Here is a 22,344-nt window from a genome sequence, read left to right on the forward strand (position 1 = left end):
TTTCATTCAGTCTTGGCTCAGTGTCGTACGAGGTTAATATCTTGCAGCGGTGTTTTTTCGGTTATCCGTCTTCTATAACAATCTGTGCAGCCCGGTGACAAACTCCTGATAATACAGCTCTGAAAAAGAAAAGTGCGAAACGACGTTTAAAAACAAGAGTCAAGATTGTTTCTCACACACCCTTACTGTAAAAGTTAACCAAGCTAGCATGCGGTAAATGTGTGTCAACTGTCAAAAATAAAAGAATTAATACTCTGTGAAAGTTTAAGAAAATGCAGTTGGACAGCGTGTTGCTGTCTAAAGCCCTATTTGGATGGGATTAGTTTTATTTTAAATCTACACACACACACACACACACACACACATGTTTAGAGAATGTGTTGAAAGTGCGTAACTCGCCTGAGTCGGGTTCTATGACGGAGTGTCTGATGAGGAAATCCAGCACCACCATGGCACAATTTGGCTTAAACTCCTCACTTATGATCAGTTCCTTAACCTGCACACATGCACACGCACACACACACACACACACACACACGCATCAGAATGTACATAAGAAATACTTCAGCGTTTCAAACCCTGTTGTTGTAAAATAAAACAGCGTCCTCAAATTAGTAATTTCACCTCATCCAACTGTTCTAACGTTCCTTGTTGAGTGAATTGCGTTAATGAAGCACTGGTCAGCAGGTGTTGATTAATTTTCTGTAACAGCAGCTCTGACAGTAGTGTAGCTGCAAATCACTGGTTTATTTATAAATAATGCATTAGTTTTAATACATTGTCATTTCTATAGTAACAGCTCGTTCACAGGGGACTCGTACAGTGGAAGCTCCACAAAAAAAATCACTGATGTGAAGTTTTCTGTAATTATAAATGTGTTTATGTAACACTTATGGAAGGAGTCTCCAGTGTCAGCGCTTTGTAACAGTCAGAGGTAAAGCTGGAACTTTAAGTTTTCTGACATCTTCAGGACAGAGGAGTTTACGCTTCTTTGCGGTTTCTCGGTATCATGCGGAACAAGCTGCCTTTTTATTTTTGTCTTATTAACTTCAAGAGAGAGAAAAAGAGAAGCTGGAGAGGGAACGAGTGTTTATAGCTGCTATAACGTAAGTGAGAACAGGAACTAACTTGTTCCTCTGCCGATTAAACAGATAAAAATATGAAACCATTTTCTTTAATAAATTAAAAATTGTAATTGTTGGCAAATTGTTGTGGTATAAAAGGAATAAAACACTTTGGGATGTGGGCCTTACTGCTGTAGTCTAGTCTGTGCCATAATTTCTCATTTATCTTCTGGCTCACATTCCATAAAAAACCCTAACAAACAGGCACAACGTTCTGTTACAAGCTTCACCTTTTATTAATTTTATTAATTCATTTATGTTTATTTATGTTTCATTTATGTTTGCGTAGCACGTCCTCATGCTTTCTGGCAATAAGGAAAGATTCAAAAGATTCAAAAGGAATCTTTACTAATTCTCACAGTCTCTCCACACTCCGTTTCAATTTCTTCTCCTTCCTCGTTCTTCTTCTTCACCACGTTCTTCACAATGTTTGAACTCCATAACCTCCATAACCAGCACATCACAAAGTGCATTCTGGTTTGAGCTGATCGGTCTGAGCACTCCCCGCTCCGCTCCAATCACATGCTCTGACCCCTGACCATCACACCCATATGTGTTTCTTCTCCAAACTGTTACCACAAAGTCAGAAGCACACAATTGTATAGAACGTCTCTGTGTGCTGTAGCTTTACAGTTTCCCTTCACTGGAACTAAGAGACTCAAACCTGTTCCAGCATGACAATGCCCCTGTGCACAAAGGGAGCTCCATGAAGACATGGTGTGTGAAGGTTGGAGTGGAAGAACTCGAGTGTCCTGCACAGAGCCCTGACCTCAACCCCACTGAACACCTTTGGGATGAACTGGAACACCGACTGCACCCCAGACCTCCTCGACATCCCAACATCAGCGCCTGATCTCACTAATGCTCTTGTAGCTGAATGAACACAAATCCCCACAGCCACGCTCCAACATCTAGTGGAAAGCTTCCCAGAAGAGTGGAGCTCATTATAACAGTAAACACAGGGGAATAAATCTGGAATGAGACGTTCAACACGCACACATGGGTGTGATGGTCAGGGGTGCACAAACTTATGGGCATATAGTGTATTATACAGCAGATGTTTTACCTTGTCGATGGGGTAGAAATAAAACTCCTGCACTTCTCCGTCTCCGATCTGAGGCTTGAAATCGCTCGGGAGCTCCAAATCAAACACGAACTGGCACTCGGGGAACACGCCCTCGTCATCCTCGTATGTGTAGCTGAAGAGCACAGAGGTTATTAAAGCAGAACCGCTAAACATCCACAAATAAAACACCTGTCGTCGTGGTAACAGAGATACAGAGATCATTAGGACACACCCACCCATCTGATGATGCGATGGTTCATCTTACTGAAGCACTGAATAAGCACAAGCTTAGCATGCGCTGTTATATAGGACCTGACAGAAACAGGAAGTGATGTCAGAGGATTAGGATGATGTACCTGATGGTTCCTATGGGTCGCGCTTTCTGCGCCAGTGATGGAGGGATACACGCTTCCTCCTCACACTCTTTCACCAGCGTGTGTTTAACACTGCAGCCGGCTGCTAGACCTCCCGCTGCCTACACACACACACACACACACACACACACACACACACAGGTGGTCAAAAAAGTGTTTAAGTTGCTTAAACTTAAGGTAACGTTTCAACTCATGCTAACATCTCCAAATCTCATGCTAACATTACTCCAATCTCACGCTAATCTCATGCTAACATTACTCCAAATCTCACACTAATCTCATGCTAACATTACTCCAATCTCACGCTAATCTCATGCTAACATTACTCCAATCTCACGCTAATCTCATGCTAACATTACTCCAATCTCACGTTAATCTCATGCTAACATTACTCCAATCTCACGCTAATCTCACGCTAACATTACTCCAATCTCACTCTAATCTCATGCTAACATTACTCCAATCTCAAGTTAATCTCACGCTAACATTACTCCAATCTCAAGTTAATCTCACGCTAACATTACTCTAATCTCACTTTAATCTCATGCTAACATTACTCCAATGTGCGTGTGTGTGTGTACCAGGTTGTCCAGTTTTCCAGGATAAGTTTGTTTAGAGTTGGATCTCCTGCCGAGCCACATGCTCAGCTTCCCGTCTCCGTCTCGACTGAATCCGTTAATGTGGACACCATAACGCTTCACTCCGAACAGACCTGCATCGTTGCACGCGCAAAACAGAGAGGAACGGAAATAAAAACCACTCTCTTGGATGTGATTAGCTAGTTAACAGAAAACGCTTACAATGCGAGCGCGTTAGAATACCGTAGCTTAATGTTTACTAATCAATCACAGCAACTTTATAAATTTTGTAGTGATGTCATCTTGTCTGCCCAAAGACGCAAAAAAATGAAACATCTAGCTAATCATTTAGATAGTAATCTAGTAATGTCACATAGCTAACTCATTAGCTATGAGCTAAATGACATTCAGTCGCTCGAATTTTTCAAAGTGATTGGCGTAAATTCTAACCAATCACGTCCAGCGATTAGTCACAAGTAACGTTTTACACCGAATACACGTGCTGCTAAATATTTACGTAACATTTATCAGGCGCCCTCTACTGGTACATTTCTTGATGACGCTTTCATGACTTGGTATTTATTTAACATTAAACATGAAATGTTTATTTTTACTCCATTTTAAAACGATACTGTCTTAGAACTCTAAAAGGTACTTTAAAACAAATAATAACAATTAGCGTTAGCATTGTCACACGGTGCCTCTCAGCGAAGAGTTCGGAGTGTGTGTGTGTGTGTGTGTGATGTATGAACACGTACTCGTCGCTGCTCTCTCCATGTGCATCAGCGGAGTGTCGCAGAACCTCGGCATCACCGCATACTTCTGCAGATTAAAAAAAAAACAAACAAAAAAGAACAAGTAAACAACATTTCATATTACAGACAACAGTTTATAGGCGAAGGCTGTAAAGAACAATTCAGATTACAAAGAAAGTCTCAGATTTATCTCAGATATTAAGAACCTCTGAGATTATGAAGAATAGTGTAGATTACACAGATTATCTCAGATTATCTCAGAAATCTCCAGATTACGAAGAACAGTTCATGTTTCAAAGAACATCTCAGATTATGAAGAACAAAATAGATTACAGAGAATATCTTGGAATATTATGAACCTCTGAGATTATGAAGAACACTATAGTTTACATAGATTATCTCAGATTATGGAGAAAATCTCAGATTATGAAGAACAATATAGATTACAGAGAATATCTTGGAATATTAAGAACCTCTCAGATTATGAAGAACAGTGTAGTTTACATAGATTATCTCAGATTATGGAGGAAATCACCAGATTATGAAAAACAGTGTATATCATGGAGACCATCTCATATCTGAAAGCATCTCAGATTACAGATAACAGTTCAGATTATAAAGAATATTTTTAGATTACAAGGTACATGTCAGTTTATGGATTATGGAGAACATCTCAGATTAGGGACAACAATCTATATTACGAAGAACAGTTCAGATTATGAAAAACCTCTCAGATTACAGAGAGCACCTCAGGAGAACCTTTCAGATTATAAAGAACATCTCAGCTAACCAAAAGCATCTCAGATTACAAAGGACAGCTGGGATTATGAACAACAGAGTAGATTACAAAAACATTTTAGATTCCAGATAACATCTGACATTATGACGAACATCTCATATTAAGAAAAACGGCATATATTAGGAAGAACATCTGAAATCTGAAGATAATACCTCAGATTATGAAGAACCTCTCAGATTACAGAGAGTACCTCAGAATATGGAGAACCTTTCAGATTATAAAGAACATCTCAGCTAACCTAAAACATCTCAGATAACGATGAACATCTGAGATTATGATGAACATTTCATATTAAGAAAAACGGCATTAGATTATAGAGAACATCCCAGATTATGAAGAACATCTCAGATTACAAATATTAAACTGTCTCAGATCAGAGATTAAGGTTCTGTTACTGAAAAAAAAAAAATCTGAGCTCTCACCTCATTTCTCCAGCCCTTTAGACACCTAAACTCTGCCTGATCTCTGAGCGTCTGCAGCACGACCTCCACCGCCTGCGTCCTGCGCTCATACGTGTCCAGCGTGGGGCAGAGCTCTATAGCGCCCCCTACTGTACAGAACACCTCCGGGTAACGGCGCAGCACCGACGCCACGCCCGGGCGGATCCAGCCCACCTGCTGACCTGCGACCTCGAACCGCAGACATTTCTCTAAACTAGAACCTGCAAAAACACACCAAACAAACAACCACGAATCTCTCTTACACACTTACACACATCTAAGGCCAACAGATTCATCAGTTCACCTAACATCTTGGTTTTTTGAGTAAATTTATATGAATTTAGCTCAGGATCGAACTCTGGACCCTGAAAATGTGAGGCATAAACACTAAATTTTAGCTCAGTGTTCATGAATAAATGTTTTCAAAACAGCTCAACATTTGTATCACATACAAATTTTATTTAGTTTTCACATTTCCAGTCACATTGTAAATCAAAAAACAGTCATTTAACTGTTTTGTACAATTCTGCCACTCCATTCAGTGCTGTATGTTGTTCTATCACTTTCGGTTTGCTGATTTATTCTGCATCCCAAAGGACCTTTTTGGTGGCTTTAACAGCGCCTGATTTAAAACCAACAAACCTGGTTAGTTAAGTAATATTCCATCAATTTAGCGTGGTCTAAACAATATTTACAATAACAAACTCTAACTGTTATTTCACTCTGAATAATATAAAAGCAACATGGGATAAAAATAAACAAATAATAAAAGTTTCGAGTAGCCTGATTGGCGGAATCACGGTTATGTAGGATATTAGCAATTCAGTGTGGATTTATATCCTGCGATTAATGAGGTTTTGGGTTTTCTTGGTGTTTTTATTTATTTATTTATTTATTTTATTAAATTTACAACACGAACTTCAGCCTCTGACAGAAACCGGAAGTCCAGGCAGATGCAAGATATGCGGCGTTGCAGTGAACGTTAAAACACCACCCCGGATACTGACCTGGTAAATGAAAGCTGTTCATACGCCGGAGAAGCTGTAGCACTTTTTCTGACCACGATAACAATATCGCGCTCATCGTCAGGCGGTTTTTTTGCTGATTCTTACACTGATGTAATGAAAATAAGACGCCTGATGAGCGATAGTTTAAGCGCCAGCACTGAAAACGCCATTAACGCACAGCAGACACCATTTACAATACAGCTGCAGTGACATCACGTGGCCACCAGGTGGCGACAAAAGCGACGGAATAATACATGGAAGTGATTTTACCTCAGAGACAAAATGCTTGATTAGAATCACAAATAATCTGTAATAATAATTATTACATTTTAAAATACACTCACTAGCTTACTAGCTTGTGTGTGTGTGTGTGTGTGTTGTTACAGTTAAATACTGTGTGATGGGTTGGTGTGATTAAGCGACATTAGTGACCACTCTAAAATTGATTATTTTCCTATGAAATCATGTCCCAAAGTATTTTATTTCTCTCATAACACAGCAATTTGCCAATGATTGCAATGATTAAAGAATGACACGTCACACTTTTGGTGTGTTTATCCTGCTGCCACCTCAACTTTGCTTTAGATCGATCAACATGCAGATATATACGCTTGTTAAATCTTAAACACTGACTCTACAGTTTGGGGTTTGAGGAGGAAAATATGCATCTTTCATTGGTTTTTTTTTCCCATTTCTCAAGTCGATCATGCTGAGGTGGAAAATGACGTCATTCCAACCTGCAAATTACAGCTTACAAGACATTTAATGTTGTGGAACGTCCATAAAAAACAAGCTAGTTTCAGTTCTCACTTACATTATAGCAGCTATAAACACTCGTTCTCAGTCATCACCCTCTCTTTTTTTCTCCCTCTTGAAGCTAATAAGATAAAAAAAAAACACACACAGTTTGTTTGAAACTTAAATTTACAGCTTTACCACTTACTGTTAAAAAGCGCTGACACTGGAGACTCCTTCCTTAAACGTTAAATAAACGTCTCCTCACAGAAAACACTCAGAATCCAGAATTCAGCAGTGTTGTGGTATAAAAGTTAATAAATATATCCCAATAAGCGTTATGACCCAACTCATAAAGGACTGTTTATAAATTAGTTGTTTTGGGTAGCTATTATTATTATTATTATTATTATTAATGCTGAAGTGTGAGTGTGTGTAGATATGAGCTGAGTTTGAGGTTTGAACTCCATCACCAGTGTCTCCTCCACAATCATTTAAAAACACAAAATGTTTACATTGGCTATGAAAATCCATCCTCATGTGAGCTCAATCGTATTTCTGACATGTCTGGCTCCACCGAGTATATATGTGTATGTGTGTGTGTGTGTGTGTGTGTGTGTGTGTGTGTGTGTGTAGGTCAATCTTGGAGCCAGTGATTCGCACTTGGTCATGAACAAAATAGACAAACATTGTGGTGTTTTGTGAGGGGTCGCCTACACTCGACCAAAACCCTCCGACTCTCCAGGGTTGCATCCCAAACACATCTTAAAGTGCACAAACAGGGCTAAAAATGTCCCGTCGTGTCTATTATGGGTGTTTAATGTTTTGTTTTTAGACTGAAATTTTGAGAATACGTTAAAGCCAGACAGACAGGAAGCTCCCAGAGACTGTTTACGTGTTTAAAAAGGACTTCTAATTCCCTATTTAACTTTTTTATTTTGGAATTGAACAACAGGAAGTGAATCAGGTGGCTAATAACATCCACTATAACAAACAACTCACTAATATGAGCAAAGACTAATTTTGTGATCCTAAATGAACATTCTGGATGTAAAATGCACTAAATAGAGAAAATTGTGCACTATGTTGGTAGACAACTTAAACTGTAATATCTGATCTGATCTGACTCAATTCGGTTATTCAATCACGCTAGCAATTTACTCAGCTATGGCTGAATCACAAATGTCTTCCTACTCCATAAAAATTCACTACACAGGGATTTAATAGATTATGTAGTCGATTTATCCTAAATGTTGGCGGCTTAAGTCCAGAAGTTACGTCAGTATTTACGCAGAAACGTTTACATATATTCAGAGGTTGCCAGAGTTTTTCATCAGCGTCTAGACCACCGCCTTTAAACACAAACACTCACCTTTAAACCTGAAAAAAATCAGGGATAGAAAATACAGACTGAAGAAGGAAATAGCATTTATTTCTATGCTGTCAAATGAATTATGATGTTACATAAAAGCAAGAGACAATTTAAAGATGAAAAATATGATGATATATGAATGAGAAGATGGGAAGCATTGAAATAAATCTAATAGGAGTCTCGTATATCACCAATATATTACTGCATGAATAATCCTAGTTGTAATTATCACATTAATCACAGGTTTAATTTAACAAAATGGCTTCTGCACTCACTATTCTGCAGTGCGTAGAATAGCACTTGATCCAGCACAGACTGTTATTTTATATTTTATTATTATGTTTAATATTGTGCTCTGATAGTTACTCATGTGCGTAAATCGAGGTTATGAAATCATAATGTGTGTGCGGAAATAATCTATTTGATCACGCTTTTAGTCATTCTGATTTGTGGAATTAATAAAACAACGCCAGAGGGTGTGTTAATTCGATGCGCTCTGCTGTAAAGAAAACGTGCCCTTGTTTTGAAGGATAATCTGACCAAGCGCTCATCTGCTACGCTTACAGAGAAACTTTAACTTCATTCATCATTTTATACATAAAATATTCCCTCCACGAGATAAGCCATGTCTCTGATTAAGATGCGTCTCCTCCGATGTCCTTCCTGTGAGAAATATTGTGTGTTCTTCAATGGGATGATGTTATTAATAAATGAATAGTGTCATATTTATATGTTTAATTTTGTCCTCGAGTGACGTTCCATAGTGTGTGTGAGTGTATTTACAGACAAAACATGAATTTCAGTGTGACATATTGTGGTTCCATCAAACTGTCAGATAGCGGTGCTGGATTTAATTCTGCTCCTCACTCGATCCGATATCACGCAAGAAAAATGCGCAGAGGTCAGAATGGAGCGTAACTGAGACACGCCTCTGTTTCAGACAAACTCCGCCCACGAATGCGTAACTCTCACGTAAATCTGTAGTGACGTCTGAGGTTATAATACCGATATCGGTATTATAGAAGTGCACTGTATGTCCAAAACTCTTATATAAGTGCCTCTTATATGAGTACATCAGTTAAGTGCACGCTACTCGTACACTCTAAAGTGCACTAGCAGGAAGTGTCTTTAGTCTATCCAGTAATATTTATGTAAATCAGACTGCGGTTTACTCAGAGAGACACTGTTTTCAGACAGGAATGTCACACACACACACACACGCATACACACAAAGCTGCCTTTCACTGCTCTCTCTCTCTCTGTGTGTGTGTGTGTGTGTGTGTGTGTGTGTTTTAGAGCACCTTTACTCCAGCCGTTAGTGAGGAGACACTCCACCGTATCTATCACACTGCGGCTCTGTGGAACGCTCAGTTCTGATTGGTCCGTCAGATCAGCCAGAGACTTCAAAGGAAGTTCACCTCGTCTGACTTTACCATTAAAAGAAAGTTTTAGTTTAACACTGGAACACGAAAGTGGCTATATTAGCTATAGGCTACAGGATACTGACTCTGACATTAGCTACTTAGCAAACGATTGAATGGAAGTCAGCCATTTTTATTTTTATCGCTTATTATTAAATTAACATTGATGCTAAGTCCGTTGTCTACTGTAAATAAGATTGTTATTGTCACTGTTACAGAAAGACCCTTGAGAACCCAATCCAAGCTAGATAGCTAGTTTCTGTAGCTAATGTGCAGCTACTGCAGTGATGCCTCTGGCTGTAACTCTGATTTAATACCTTATTTTTATTTAATATATTATTTTATTTATAGGGAAATAGTAACTAACCACCAAGATTACTAGCTACTCCGATGCCAACCAATCAGTGTGATTACTACCTAGCTGGTGACATATAATACTAATACTTAATTTTACGGAGCTATTAGCTACTTATTTTTTTAAAATCTTTTTTTAAAATCTGTTTATAGTTACTTTTAATTTTGTGGACGTTAGTTCCTGTTCTCAGCAGTTATGTTATATGCACTACTGTCAGAGCTGCTGTTACAGAAAATTAATCAGAACCTTCTGACCAATCACAATCCAGAATTCAAAAGCAACTTAATGGCAGGGGAAGTGTGTTTCTATCATAATCACTCCGGCCACAGGTACGCCTTCTCTGTCAGACTGAGCTCAGTGTGTGTGTGTGTGTGTGTGTGTGTGTGTGTGTGTGTGTGGGTGGATTGGAGTGGTAGACTGTTAAGGAGGAATGAAAGAGGGGTTTTGTTAAACATGTTTTCTTTTTCCGCCCCCTCACTCTCTCTCTCTCTCTCTCTCTCTCTCTCTCTCCACAGCCTCAGAGTATAAGAGTCTCACACACACACACACAGCTCAGCACTTAAGTAAATCTGACATACATACACACATCATGTACTTGCGTTTAGTCTACACGTGTGTGTGTCTGTCTGTGTGCGTGAGTGTCACATACGGCCTACGAGCGAGCCGGAGGGATGAGAGACAGAAGAGCCGCGCTGTGGCAGCAACAGCTGGATTTAACACACCTGTACATCCAGGTGAGTTCTCATGACTCTTGTATATTATCTGAATCTGATTAACTGTGTCTCAAATCACACACTTGACGGTAGCAGATAGCAGAGTGACTGACTTTTTTGGAAGCAGTGCAAAGGTGGTATAAATGTAAAGAAAACATTTTCACAGCCTTGCGAAATGTTGGTATTGGAGCGAATATCTACTATGTAACATTAATTCATAATTCTGAGACTTTAAATTGTCTTAAAATGGCAGAAACAGGCTTCCTCACATTTAATACTTACCCTTCAGTCGTATTCACTCACACACACACACATTCTCAGTTCCTGAAGCGTCTCTCAGACTGCAGTAAATCACACTGCAGGTGATAAATTACCCCAATTGCACTGTCTCCGCCCTCTTTTTTTTCTTTTTTGCATATTCATTAATGCAAACCTGAAAAACAAACACTATGTAATTTTGCTTATAGGAAAGACACAATCGTTCATAAATCAAGTTAGTAAAGTAGCTTGTATGTTTTTTTCAAGTTCTGATTCTGATCCTGATTCACACACACAAACCCCTTTAGTAAATCAAGTGTTTGATATCTCTGCTTTACTCTTGTTCTTTACTCTCGTATGAAATTGACACAATAACGGAGGTGGTATGATGCTATCAGAGACGCTGCACCTGGCGATGGGAATTCTCGTTATTTTCAAACCTCACACTCATACTGCCAGTTTTTTTTTCTTTGTAAAACTGTCCAGCATTGTTTGTCTTTGCCTATCCATTGCTTAAATTATTGCTTTATAATTGTATAATTGTTTAGCACATTATACTTTGCATTGCGTTTGTTATACATGCTTAAATATTTAATTATATGTAAGATCAGCTAAGGCACTGAACAATTCAGTCAAGCACACAACTTCATTTGAACTGGCTTTAATTTGGTACATCGTGCCCAAGACCTCAGAGGAGGATGTGATCATAACTATACAATACTGATACACTTTCAGCATGAGAATCAGAGGATCTATTAGTCTTGTCCAGAGTTCAGAAATTTGGACTGTATAATTATGAAGCGTGTGTGTGTGTGTGTGTGTGTGTCAGCGCCTAGTGCTCAGTGCCTGGTGAACGGGATCTTCCTCTTTGAGGGAGCTGTTTGGTCTCCAGATGCGTGTAACATGTGCCAGTGTAGAAACGGTGCAGTTCAGTGCCATGGAGTGCCCTGCCTGGATATAGGTACACACACACACACACACACACACACACACACGTTTTCTTCATCAGTCTGAGGTAGAGACACTGCTGCATTGAAAAGCCCCAAGGTGATAAAACACTCCTCTGAAAAAACACATAACTCACATAACTCCACCCTCTTCCAAATGAATAAACTCCAACCATTTATTCTCCACCAAGCGATGATCGGAAATGGGAATAATATACGGGATGACGAGAAAGCAAAAAACACACCAATGAACTATGTTTACTGCTGTAGAGAAAGACACGCCCCTGGGGGTGGGGCATATACTATGTTCTCATTTAATTGGACAAACTCAAGACTAGTTCAGGATGAGTCATGAGAAGTTTTTTATGTTTTCCCAGAAGTGGTGAACTATAAAATTAAAATGAGAATATTTCTCTAAAATGACATATAGAAAATATTTTTTTTCTAGATGCACTAGAAGAAACAAAAAGCTCTGAAACACCAAGTTTGATTTCCGGTGCACTTTAATGTCTGGTTTGGTCTATAATGTCCTACATACTGACTAATGTCCATTTTGTTCTTTATTGTCCAGTTCAATTTCTAATATTGTTTGTTTCTCTAAATGTTCTGCTTGATTCTCATAACCCACTGCTCTTTAATGTTATGTTTGGTTTATTTCTTTTTTCTGGTTTCAGCTTTACCTGCCTCGAGGCTTCAGGATGGCCACCAGAAACCAGCCCGTGGAGTGAAGCTGGTGAAAACGAGTGGACAGAAGAAAGTCTATCCACAGACTGGAAAGAAGAAAGCATCACAGGGAAAGGTCATCGTGAAGGTCAAGCCGGAGACAGCACGAAAAAGACCAGTTAAAGCTGTAAATGTGTGATGCATGAATAATTACAGTAATAAATAAAGATGATGATCTCAGTGCTCTAAATCACTTTACATGATCTCTTCATGTTCTTTACACAGCCTCCACCTGCACAGAAGAAGCATGCACCACCACCACCACCACCACCACCACGACCGAAGATGAAACAGCAAGCACCTGAAGTAGGAATTGGGAATTTTCCAGTGGCCGCTCGTCAGGACACGTTCCCAGATCTATTTGACTACGATGACCACGACGATGACGACTATCTGGAAGACGATAGTGATGCTGACGAGGATGACGATGATGTCCCAGTCTTACGTAACAGCCGCACCAAAAGTTCATCAGTCAGCAGAAATGCTGCGTCTCTCGCCCGGAAGCCGGCGATATCTGTATTGCAAAGGCCCCTCCCTCCTCCCACAAAGCAACCCAGACTTTTAGCACCTAGTGGAGGTGTTAGAGCTGGAGGGGGTGTGGTTAGAGGCAGAGGGGGCGGGGCCAATGTTGTGGGTCGTCCTGTTATCCGTCCTTCCACTTATATGGCGTCCCTCCCGGCAGGATGTCTGCTGTCTGACGCTCTGATCGCATGCGGCAGCACCGGATTAACCAGCCTGCCTCTCATCAAAGATGCCGGCATCCGAACCCTTTACCTGGCAGGTGAGCTGCTACAGACAGGTAGATAGACAGATAATAAGGTCAGTAAGATCCGGTTTTCTCACACACACTCACACACACCTGTCTGTCTGTTAGATAATAAGATCAGTAAGATCCCCATGAGAGCGCTGCATGGACTGCCCAATCTACAGTGGCTCGACTTGAGCAAGAACAAACTGGATGACACCTCACTGGGGCTGGACGTGTTCCGGGTGAGAACACACACACACACACACACACACACACACACCATTAACAACCAAACACTTTGGTGGAGGGAGAGTGAGAAATCACACAAACGGAAGAGCAAGAAATCACACAAAAAAGACAAAAGTCAAGACATTTTCAAAATGTCTAACTATAACATGTGGTGTGATGAACTGGAGTTATTTTTACCACCCCAACGTTGATTATTTTCCTACAACAGCACGTCTCCAAGCCTTTTATTCCTCTCATACCAATTTGCCAATGATTATAATTTTTCATTTATTAAAGAACAATGCATTTTACTTTTTATACATTAATACGTCATTCCCTCACCAACCTCTCTTTTTTTCTCTCTCTTTCTTGAAGTTAATAAGACAAAACGCTTGTCATGTTCCCAAGAAACGGCGAAGCATAAACTCCTCTCTCCTGAAGATGTCAGAAGTTACAGCTTTATCTCTGACTGTTTTAAAGAGCAGACACTGGAGACTCCTTCCATAAATGAACATCTCCTTCGCTATAATGATTACACACGTTTTTTAAATCTGTTTATGTGGAGCGTTCGCTGTGCAAGTTACTACAGAAACGATAACGTATCAGAGCGAGTGCGTTAACATAAACCTGTGATTTGCAGCTGTACTACTGTCAGAGCTGCTGTTATAGAAAATTAATCAACACCTTCTGACCAATCACAATCCAGAATTCAGCAGTGCTGTATAGTTGTAGGCCATGCTCAGACTCTGACACAACTATTTATGACAGCATGACTAAAAGAGAGAGACAGAATATAACACAGGAATGATGTTTGCATCTCGAGTCCCAACGTCCATGAACCCCAGCTCTGCTCCTTTATCTAACCTAAAGCCTGACACTGTGCCTATGGCCTACAGGTTCATGTCTTACATGTGTAAAATATGTAATAAACACATACTATGGTATGAGGTAGCGAGTCGATGTGATTTGTGGTTTGAACAGAATTCTCACTTCATTGTTGAAGTAAACGGGAAAATATTCTGCGTGGACAAACACACCACGGGCAAACACCATGATGTCAAATTCCCTTTTCTCACACAAGTGTTACGAATTCTGGCTCCATCGAGGCTGAGAACCACAACGATCACCGATGTGCGTGTGTGTGTTTCAGAATCTGACCAAACTGCGTCGTCTGAATCTGGACGGGAACAATCTGACCAAAATCCCCCCGCTGCCGCCTTCACTGCTGGAGCTGAAGATCAACGACAACAAACTGAGCGGACTCACACCTCACAGCTTTAAAGGTACACAGACACACACACACACAAGTTCAACTGTGTGAGGTTAAAAGGACAGAGCTGGCTTCAGTTTGATTCTTTGCCCTGAGAAAGATGGACTCTCTGTTTATTAAAAGCTTGCTCAGTGGGATAGGAATTTCGTTTGGATGTTTCTTCTCGCAGGTCTGTCCCAGCTGCTCACTCTGGAGCTGGAGGACAATCATTTCCATGATGGGAACGTCTCCCCGCTGGCGTTCAGGCACCTCAAGAAACTCATTTACCTCAGACTGGATGATAACGACTTCAGAGCCATTCCCTCCGGCCTGCCTGCATCACTAAAGGTCATTACATCATCATCATCATCATCACTAATTAAAGTGATGAACTAAAACTAGTTCCAGTTGTCCAAAAGACTTACACTAAGCTCCACCTACTTGTAAAAAATATACCAAGGAAAAAAACATTTATTTTTAGTTTTAGATTTTGATAACATTTTGCTTGTGGATTTTGTAATTTCGTTTAATACTTTGGCATAAAATAACCTTCGTAATGTTTTTATTTCTATTAGGGATTTTAATGGTCCATTGAAAACATGACTTCTTGATAAGGATTATTTTATTTTCATAGGGCGTTAGTCTCAGTGTGGGAAGGAGTGTGTGTGTGTGTGTGTGTGTGTGTGTGTGTCTTACCCACAGATGAGTGTGTAATGAAAAATAAATTAAATTAAAAAGATTAAATGTTAAGACAGAGCTGGAAGTCATGCGTGTTTAGCATCCCTGTGGCCTCTATCAGGCTTTAGCTGAGTGTGCTGATTTATACAAAGTACCAAAAAAAATTGAGAGAGAGAGTGTGTGTGTGTGGTGTGTGTGTGTGTGTGTGTGTGTATGTGTGTAGGAGCTGCATCTGTCAGATAACCGGATTGAAGTGGTTCACGCTGGACTCCTCAATAAGACAGTGAACCTGCGAATCCTAAATCTGAGCCATAATAAAATCCGAGAGGACCGAATCGCACCGAGAGCGTGGATACACTTACGGTCAGTCACGTCCTGTTTACAGATCCACGTTTGTTCCACTCGAGCTCGATCAGTTCTACATGGAGACGTTTGACTGTCCATTTGTATGTTATAATCCAGGGGTCATCAACCAAGTGCTTGAAAAAAAATACTGCAGCAGAGGCGATAAAAGATATTTAGCTAAAGGCAGCTCATCAGACCAGGGACTAGCTACAGGGCTGGAAACTTTAAATTATCTCATTCATAGCCATAAAGTAAAGGCTAATGGGTGAGCATTAAAAGGTGACTGTTATCATCATTCAGTTGTTATTTGCTTATCTGGAATTTTCTGTAACTGGACCTTCATAAATGTTACTTTCAAGTACACTTCGTCTAACCAATATCTGTACTTTAACCAAATTAGTACCGGTAATACACAGAGAAACAGCCTTCATGACAGAACAGGGGGGAGAAAAAGAAAAAAAATGTCATGATATGTGTCGTGAGTAGAGTTCCAGTTTTAGAAAACAGTTTAGTCAAAAGTTTGCTACTTCCTGTGAGAAATAACTCAAACTGTGAGGTTCGGATGGAAAACAAAACAACAAGTGAGGCCTCAAGACACAAGGCAACCTCTAGAGGGCGCCATCTCATCATTAGCACGTGTGTATGATGAGTCAGTGCTCTGTGATATTGTGGTTATAGTTATAGTTCACTTGGTTATTTGGTGTCTGAGAGAGACATGTCTCCGTTCTTGTCCTTCAGTAAGTTGGAGACGTTGGATCTGTCCCATAATAAACTGGTCCACGTCCCGTCCTTCCTGCCGGTCGGTCTCGTCCAGCTCACGCTGCACCACAATCAGATCGAGAGGATCCCGGGATACGTGTTCGCTCACATGCAGCCCGGCCTCGTCTCCATCCACCTGTCATACAACCGCCTGAGGGAGGACGGCATCAACGAGGTGTCCTTCCTCGGCCTCCAGCACTCCCTGAACGAGCTGCTGCTGGACCACAACCAGCTTCGAGAGATTCCACGAGGGATAGTCCAACTCCGCGCCCTCCACGTCCTCCGCCTCAACCACAACTACATCAGGTTAGTGTGCACTCTTCACACACACACACACACACACACACACACACATCAGGTTAGTGTGCACTCTTCACACACACACGCACACGCACACACACACACACACACACAACTACATCAGGTTAGTGTGCACTCCTCACACACACAACTACATCAGGTTAGTGTGCACTCTTCACACACACACACACGCACACACAACTACATCAGGTTAGTGCGCACTCCTCACACACACACACACACACAACTACATCAGGTTAGTGCGCACTCCTCACACACACACACACACACATCAGGTTAGTGTGCACTCTTCACACACACACGCACACACACACACACACACACAACTACATCAGGTTAGTGTGCACTCCTCACACACACACACACAACTACATCAGGTTAGTGCGCACTCCTCACACACACACACACACACACGCACACACACACAACTACATCAGGTTAGTGTGCACTCCTCACACACACACACACACACTCACACACACTCACACACACACACACAACTACATCAGGTTAGTGCGCACTCCTCACACACACACACACACACACACACACAACTACATCAGGTTAGTGTGCACTCCTCACACACACACACACACACACACACACAACTACATCAGGTTAGTGCGCACTCCTCACACACACACGCACACACAACTACATCAGGTTAGTGCGCACTCCTCACACACACACACACACACATCAGGTTAGTGTGCACTCTTCACACACACACGCACACACACACACACACACACAACTACATCAGGTTAGTGTGCACTCCTCACACACACACACACAACTACATCAGGTTAGTGCGCACTCCTCACACACACACACACACACACGCACACACACACAACTACATCAGGTTAGTGTGCACTCCTCACACACACACACACACACTCACACACACTCACACACACACACACAACTACATCAGGTTAGTGCGCACTCCTCACACACACACACACACACACACACACAACTACATCAGGTTAGTGTGCACTCCTCACACACACACACACACACACACACACAACTACATCAGGTTAGTGCGCACTCCTCACACACACACGCACACACAACTACATCAGGTTAGTGCGCACTCCTCACACACACACACACACACATCAGGTTAGTGTGCACTCTTCACACACACACATACACACACACACGCACACACAACTACATCAGGTTAGTGTGCACTCCTCACACACACACACAACTACATCAGGTTAGTGCGCACTCCTCACACACACACACAACTACATCAGGTTAGTGCGCACTCTTCACACACACACATACACACACACACACGCACACACAACTACATCAGGTTAGTGTGCACTCCTCACACACACACACACACACACTCAACTACATCAGGTTAGTGCGCACTCTTCTCACACACACACACACACACACACAACTACATCAGGTTAGTGTGCACTCCTCACACACACACACACACACACACACATCAGGTTAGTGTGCACTCCTCACACACACACACACACACACACACACAACTACATCAGGTTAGTGCGCACTCCTCACACACACACACACACTTAGCCACAAATACATCAGGTTAGTGTGCACTCCTCACACACACACACACACTTAGCCACAACTTCATCAGGTTAGTGTGCACTCCTCACACACACACACACACACACTTAGCCACAACTTCATCAGGTTAGTGTGCACTCCTCACACACACACACACACACACTTAGCCACAAATACATCAGGTTAGTGTGCACTCCTCACACACACACACACACTTAGCCACAACTTCATCAGGTTAGTGTGCACTCCTCACACACACACACACACACACACACACACACTTAGCCACAACTTCATCAGGTTAGTGTGCACTCCTCACACACACACATCTATAACTACATCAGGTTAGTGCGCACTCCTCACACACACACACACACACACCTATAACTACAACAGGTTAGTGCGCACTCCTCACACACACACACACACCTATAACTACAACAGGTTAGTGCGCACTCCTCACACACACACACACACCTATAACTACAACAGGTTAGTGCGCACTCCTCACACACACACATCTATAACTACATCAGGTTAGTGCGCACTCCTCACACACACACACACCTATAACTACAACAGGTTAGTGCGCACTCCTCACACACACACACACACACACACACACACACCTATAACTACAACAGGTTAGTGCGCACTCCTCACACACACTCACCCACAACTACATGAGGTTAGCGTGTATAATGTGTGTATTTATATGTATTTATATGTACTTATATGTACTTGTGTGTGTGTGTGTGTGTAGTTCGGTACCTGTGAACGCTCTGTGTGACATCACCGCCCGTGACGACTCCCCTCTGCTCTCCGTTCACCTGCAGAATAACCTGATTGATCGGCGTTTAGTCCCGCCCACTGCACTCACCTGTATTAAAGAGTACAGCAGCGTGATCCTGCATCCTCAGAGACATGAACAGGTCTACGAGTGAACACACACTCACATTCGGTTCTTATCCAAAATATATTCACATACGGAACCGAGGAACAGGTGACAACAGGACCTAGGGGGCGGGGTCATTTCATCACCATGACAACAATTCAGACATCTCAAGTTATTTACATGACAATAGTAATGCAATTTTTATTTTTTAAGTATGTTTCGTGGTGAGTACAAAATCGCAGCGTGCTTATGCTTATGATCAAGACTGAGAAAGCTCATTTTTATTTTACTAACCTGTTTAAAGTGTACACAGGATTTTAGCTGGATTCCAGTTTTCACTTAAAAATGTATCAAGCTATACCAGTGAGACAGAAGACGAGTAAACGTGTTAATCTGATTATAACAAAAAGCTTATTTTTTAAAGAAACACATTTCACTGAGAATAATTTTGTGATAACACACACAACAGACTTTCACAGATCAGTGTAACAAATATTGTTATTTTATAGAATCATTTTTAAAAACATGTGTATGACAAGTGCATATTTTTGCATAGCTTAATGAATAAAATTTTAAGTCAGAATTACTAAAAAAAAACGTTAAGTCAAAACTAGTATGATGTGAGTGATGTGTGTGAGATGACTCATGTAAAGTCTGAGAAAAATGGCGAAAATAATTTTTAAAGAATGTTATTTCAACACAATCCAAGGGTAATGACTATTCCTTAGGGTCATCTAAAGTTTTTATTATTTAGTGGGGTTATTTACATATTTAAAGTTATTAGAAATTAAATAAGGCTGCTTTAAAAGTCACAGGCTGTCAGAAAAAATTTTTTTGCACATATATACTAAATAACAATGTGATTGGATAAGTGAATAATACAACCTATGTGTATGTGAAACTCCACAGTGAATTTTTGTTTTTCAATGCTTCACTTTCCTAATTACATTAAAGCGCTAAACCTCCCTGTTTCATAGCAAACGCTTTCATTCGTTTATTCTAACCTGTGGTTTATAACCATGTTTAAAGGTTCTAATATGAGAATACTGTATATTACAAATATTATTCAGATCTTTGCAGTTATAGACTGTGTGTGTGTGTGTGTGTGTTTATGCGTATAATGTTCAGTATTATCTTCTTTAATTGTGTGCTAATGTAAAGCAGTTATGTTAGTTTATCTGCATTCCGCTTTAACATTCCCAATTCGGCATTTAGAATAAATCACCCACGTGTCACACACAGCACAGGCTTGGCTATGTGTGTGTGTGTGTGTGGGGTGTGTGTGTTTTTGTTTGTGTACTACAGTCTGTTCTTACAGTTTACTAAATAAAGTTTCAGACATTTCCACTCCTGCTGTGTTCAGAAGTTAGCCGCTTTAAGAGAATACAGGCTAACACACACACACACACACACACACACACACAGGCACTTCCCAAGTTCCCAAGCTCTATGTACAAAGTGCTACTTCACAATTTTTAATCTTTAAATGCTATTTGTTAAATTTAATATTTGAATCAAAACATTAGCAAATCAGGAATTACGCGAATGATGAAAATAGGTTAAAAATAAGAATACAATAAACAAAATACAAAATATACAATATACTGTACGTATAGAGAGGAGGGAGAAATTGGTGTATTGCACTAAAGTAAGATACTTGTGGCAACAGAAAGAGTGTGTGAAGCCGGTTTTTCTCTGCGCGATTCCGGCAGTCTTTCACGATTACGACTTGTCACACTTCATGAGACGATCCCAATAAGTATTCTACAACAGACTGTATGATAACATGATAATGTCTGTTCTTCATTTTAGATTATACGATGAAAATCCTAGACCTACGATTAAAGAAAATGACTATGTTCTGCCATAATGGGTGTGCAGTGAATGACACACAAAATGCCCAGTGTTGCTGTTGTTCGTCTTTTGGCTGCTCCCATTAGGGGTCGCTACAGAGGATCATCGGTCCACGTATATCTGATTTGGTATAGTTTTTACGCCAGATGCCCTTCCTGATGCAATCCTCCCCAATTTTTCTCCGGGCTTGGGACTGGCACTGAGAGCGCACCATGCTATCCCAGTGGCTGGGGTTAGTTCCCTGGCCAGGAATTGAATCCGGGCCACAGGGGTGAGAGCGCTGTGGCGTAACCACTAGTCCTCCAGGGACCTGACACACACAATGCCCAATAATTTTCCTTAAAAAAGAAAAAAACAGTTGGTATATCACACATTAAGTAATAAGTAACATAGTAATATCACAAAACAGGTGAACCCAATCAAGGAAACAAACCAACGATGAGGAACAAAGGAAGTAACCTCAAAGGAAAAGTGACACTTACGGGACGGTGTGAAACTTTTAAAGATCTTGTGGGTTCGACTAAGCCAATTGCTACCACATTTCACAAGTATTTAGAAGCTATTTTTGGAGTTGGTATTTCTGTTAAATGTAACATTCTATATTTGTGTTATATTGCTATTTGAGAACAGTGATGTGGGAAACTGATAGTGGTAGGAAAATTGTTCTGATGTTTTTTCAGCAAGACTACAGGCCAGATAGGAAATGGTGAAAATCAGAGCTCACTGATATGATGCATGATATACAACTTTTTAGAGTGTGCAAACCAGTGGGAGAAAGTGGTGAGGAAGCCTGTCCTGGCACCCAGGTGAGGGAATGAACTACCTCTGGCTGTCTAAAAGGCTGAGTCACTGATTGTCTTCAAACAAAAACTACTTCTACTCTTCAACAACCACTTAAATGAGCACTTTAAAAAAACTCAACTTGCAATGTTTTTGTTGCTGTACTAACCCAAACTAGCTTCTCTTTAACGGGGTTTAAACTTGATAAACTTTTTGACCCTTTTTTGATGGAGACTTTAAATCACTTCTGC

The 22,344-nt window shown here is 40.8% G+C and overlaps 2 protein-coding genes across 3 annotated transcripts; one reads left to right on the plus strand and one right to left on the minus strand.

The window, feature by feature from the left end:
• Nucleotides 1-117: 117 nt before the first annotated feature.
• On the minus strand, nt 118-6,612 carry tpk2 (thiamin pyrophosphokinase 2). The gene is made up of 7 exons (XM_053236227.1): nt 6,144-6,612; nt 5,119-5,357; nt 3,901-3,964; nt 3,146-3,276; nt 2,547-2,665; nt 2,191-2,323; nt 118-496 (listed from the first exon to the last, which is right to left on the minus strand). The coding sequence occupies exons 1-7, from the start codon at nt 6,217-6,219 to the stop codon at nt 326-328; spliced, it is 933 nt and encodes a 310-aa protein (XP_053092202.1). The 5' UTR covers nt 6,220-6,612; the 3' UTR covers nt 118-325.
• si:dkey-6n6.1 (uncharacterized protein LOC100170811 homolog) lies at nt 6,081-20,806 on the plus strand. 2 transcript variants are annotated; one of them, XM_026927979.3, is made up of 11 exons: nt 6,081-6,146; nt 10,542-10,760; nt 11,827-11,958; nt 12,619-12,800; nt 12,893-13,448; nt 13,542-13,657; nt 14,794-14,926; nt 15,083-15,240; nt 15,794-15,933; nt 16,654-16,980; nt 19,328-20,806. In XM_026927979.3, exons 2-11 carry the CDS (start codon nt 10,616-10,618, stop codon nt 19,506-19,508), a joined length of 2,070 nt encoding a protein of 689 aa, XP_026783780.3. In that variant the 5' UTR covers nt 6,081-6,146; nt 10,542-10,615; the 3' UTR covers nt 19,509-20,806. The 2 variants fall into 2 exon arrangements, with proteins under 2 accessions (XP_026783780.3, XP_026783781.3); XM_026927980.3 differs by having other exon boundaries at nt 6,086-6,146; nt 12,619-12,794.
• The last annotated feature ends 1,538 nt before the right edge of the window (nt 20,807-22,344 follow it).

This window comes from Pangasianodon hypophthalmus, chromosome 8 (assembly GCF_027358585.1).
Source record: "Pangasianodon hypophthalmus isolate fPanHyp1 chromosome 8, fPanHyp1.pri, whole genome shotgun sequence".
NCBI classification, from domain to species: Eukaryota; Metazoa; Chordata; class Actinopteri; order Siluriformes; family Pangasiidae; genus Pangasianodon; species Pangasianodon hypophthalmus.

What these genes read in the sequence shown, in the direction of transcription:
- tpk2 (XM_053236227.1), bottom strand. Translation starts at nt 6,219, where the DNA reads ATGAGCGCGATATTGTTATCGTGGTCAGAAAAAGTGCTACAGCTTCTC. An exon ending in GAACAGCTTTCATTTACCAG is followed by an intron (nt 5,358 to 6,143) that starts GTCAGTATCCGG and finishes GTGTTTTTGCAG; the next exon opens with GTTCTAGTTTAGAGAAATGT. An exon ending in CATGGAGAGAGCAGCGACGA is followed by an intron (nt 3,277 to 3,900) that starts GTACGTGTTCAT and finishes GCAACGATGCAG; the next exon opens with GTCTGTTCGGAGTGAAGCGT.
- si:dkey-6n6.1 (XM_026927979.3), top strand. Translation starts at nt 10,616, where the DNA reads ATGTACTTGCGTTTAGTCTACACGTGTGTGTGTCTGTCTGTGTGCGTG. An exon ending in TGGGGCTGGACGTGTTCCGG is followed by an intron (nt 13,658 to 14,793) that starts GTGAGAACACAC and finishes TGTGTGTTTCAG; the next exon opens with AATCTGACCAAACTGCGTCG. An exon ending in CACACCTCACAGCTTTAAAG is followed by an intron (nt 14,927 to 15,082) that starts GTACACAGACAC and finishes TTCTTCTCGCAG; the next exon opens with GTCTGTCCCAGCTGCTCACT.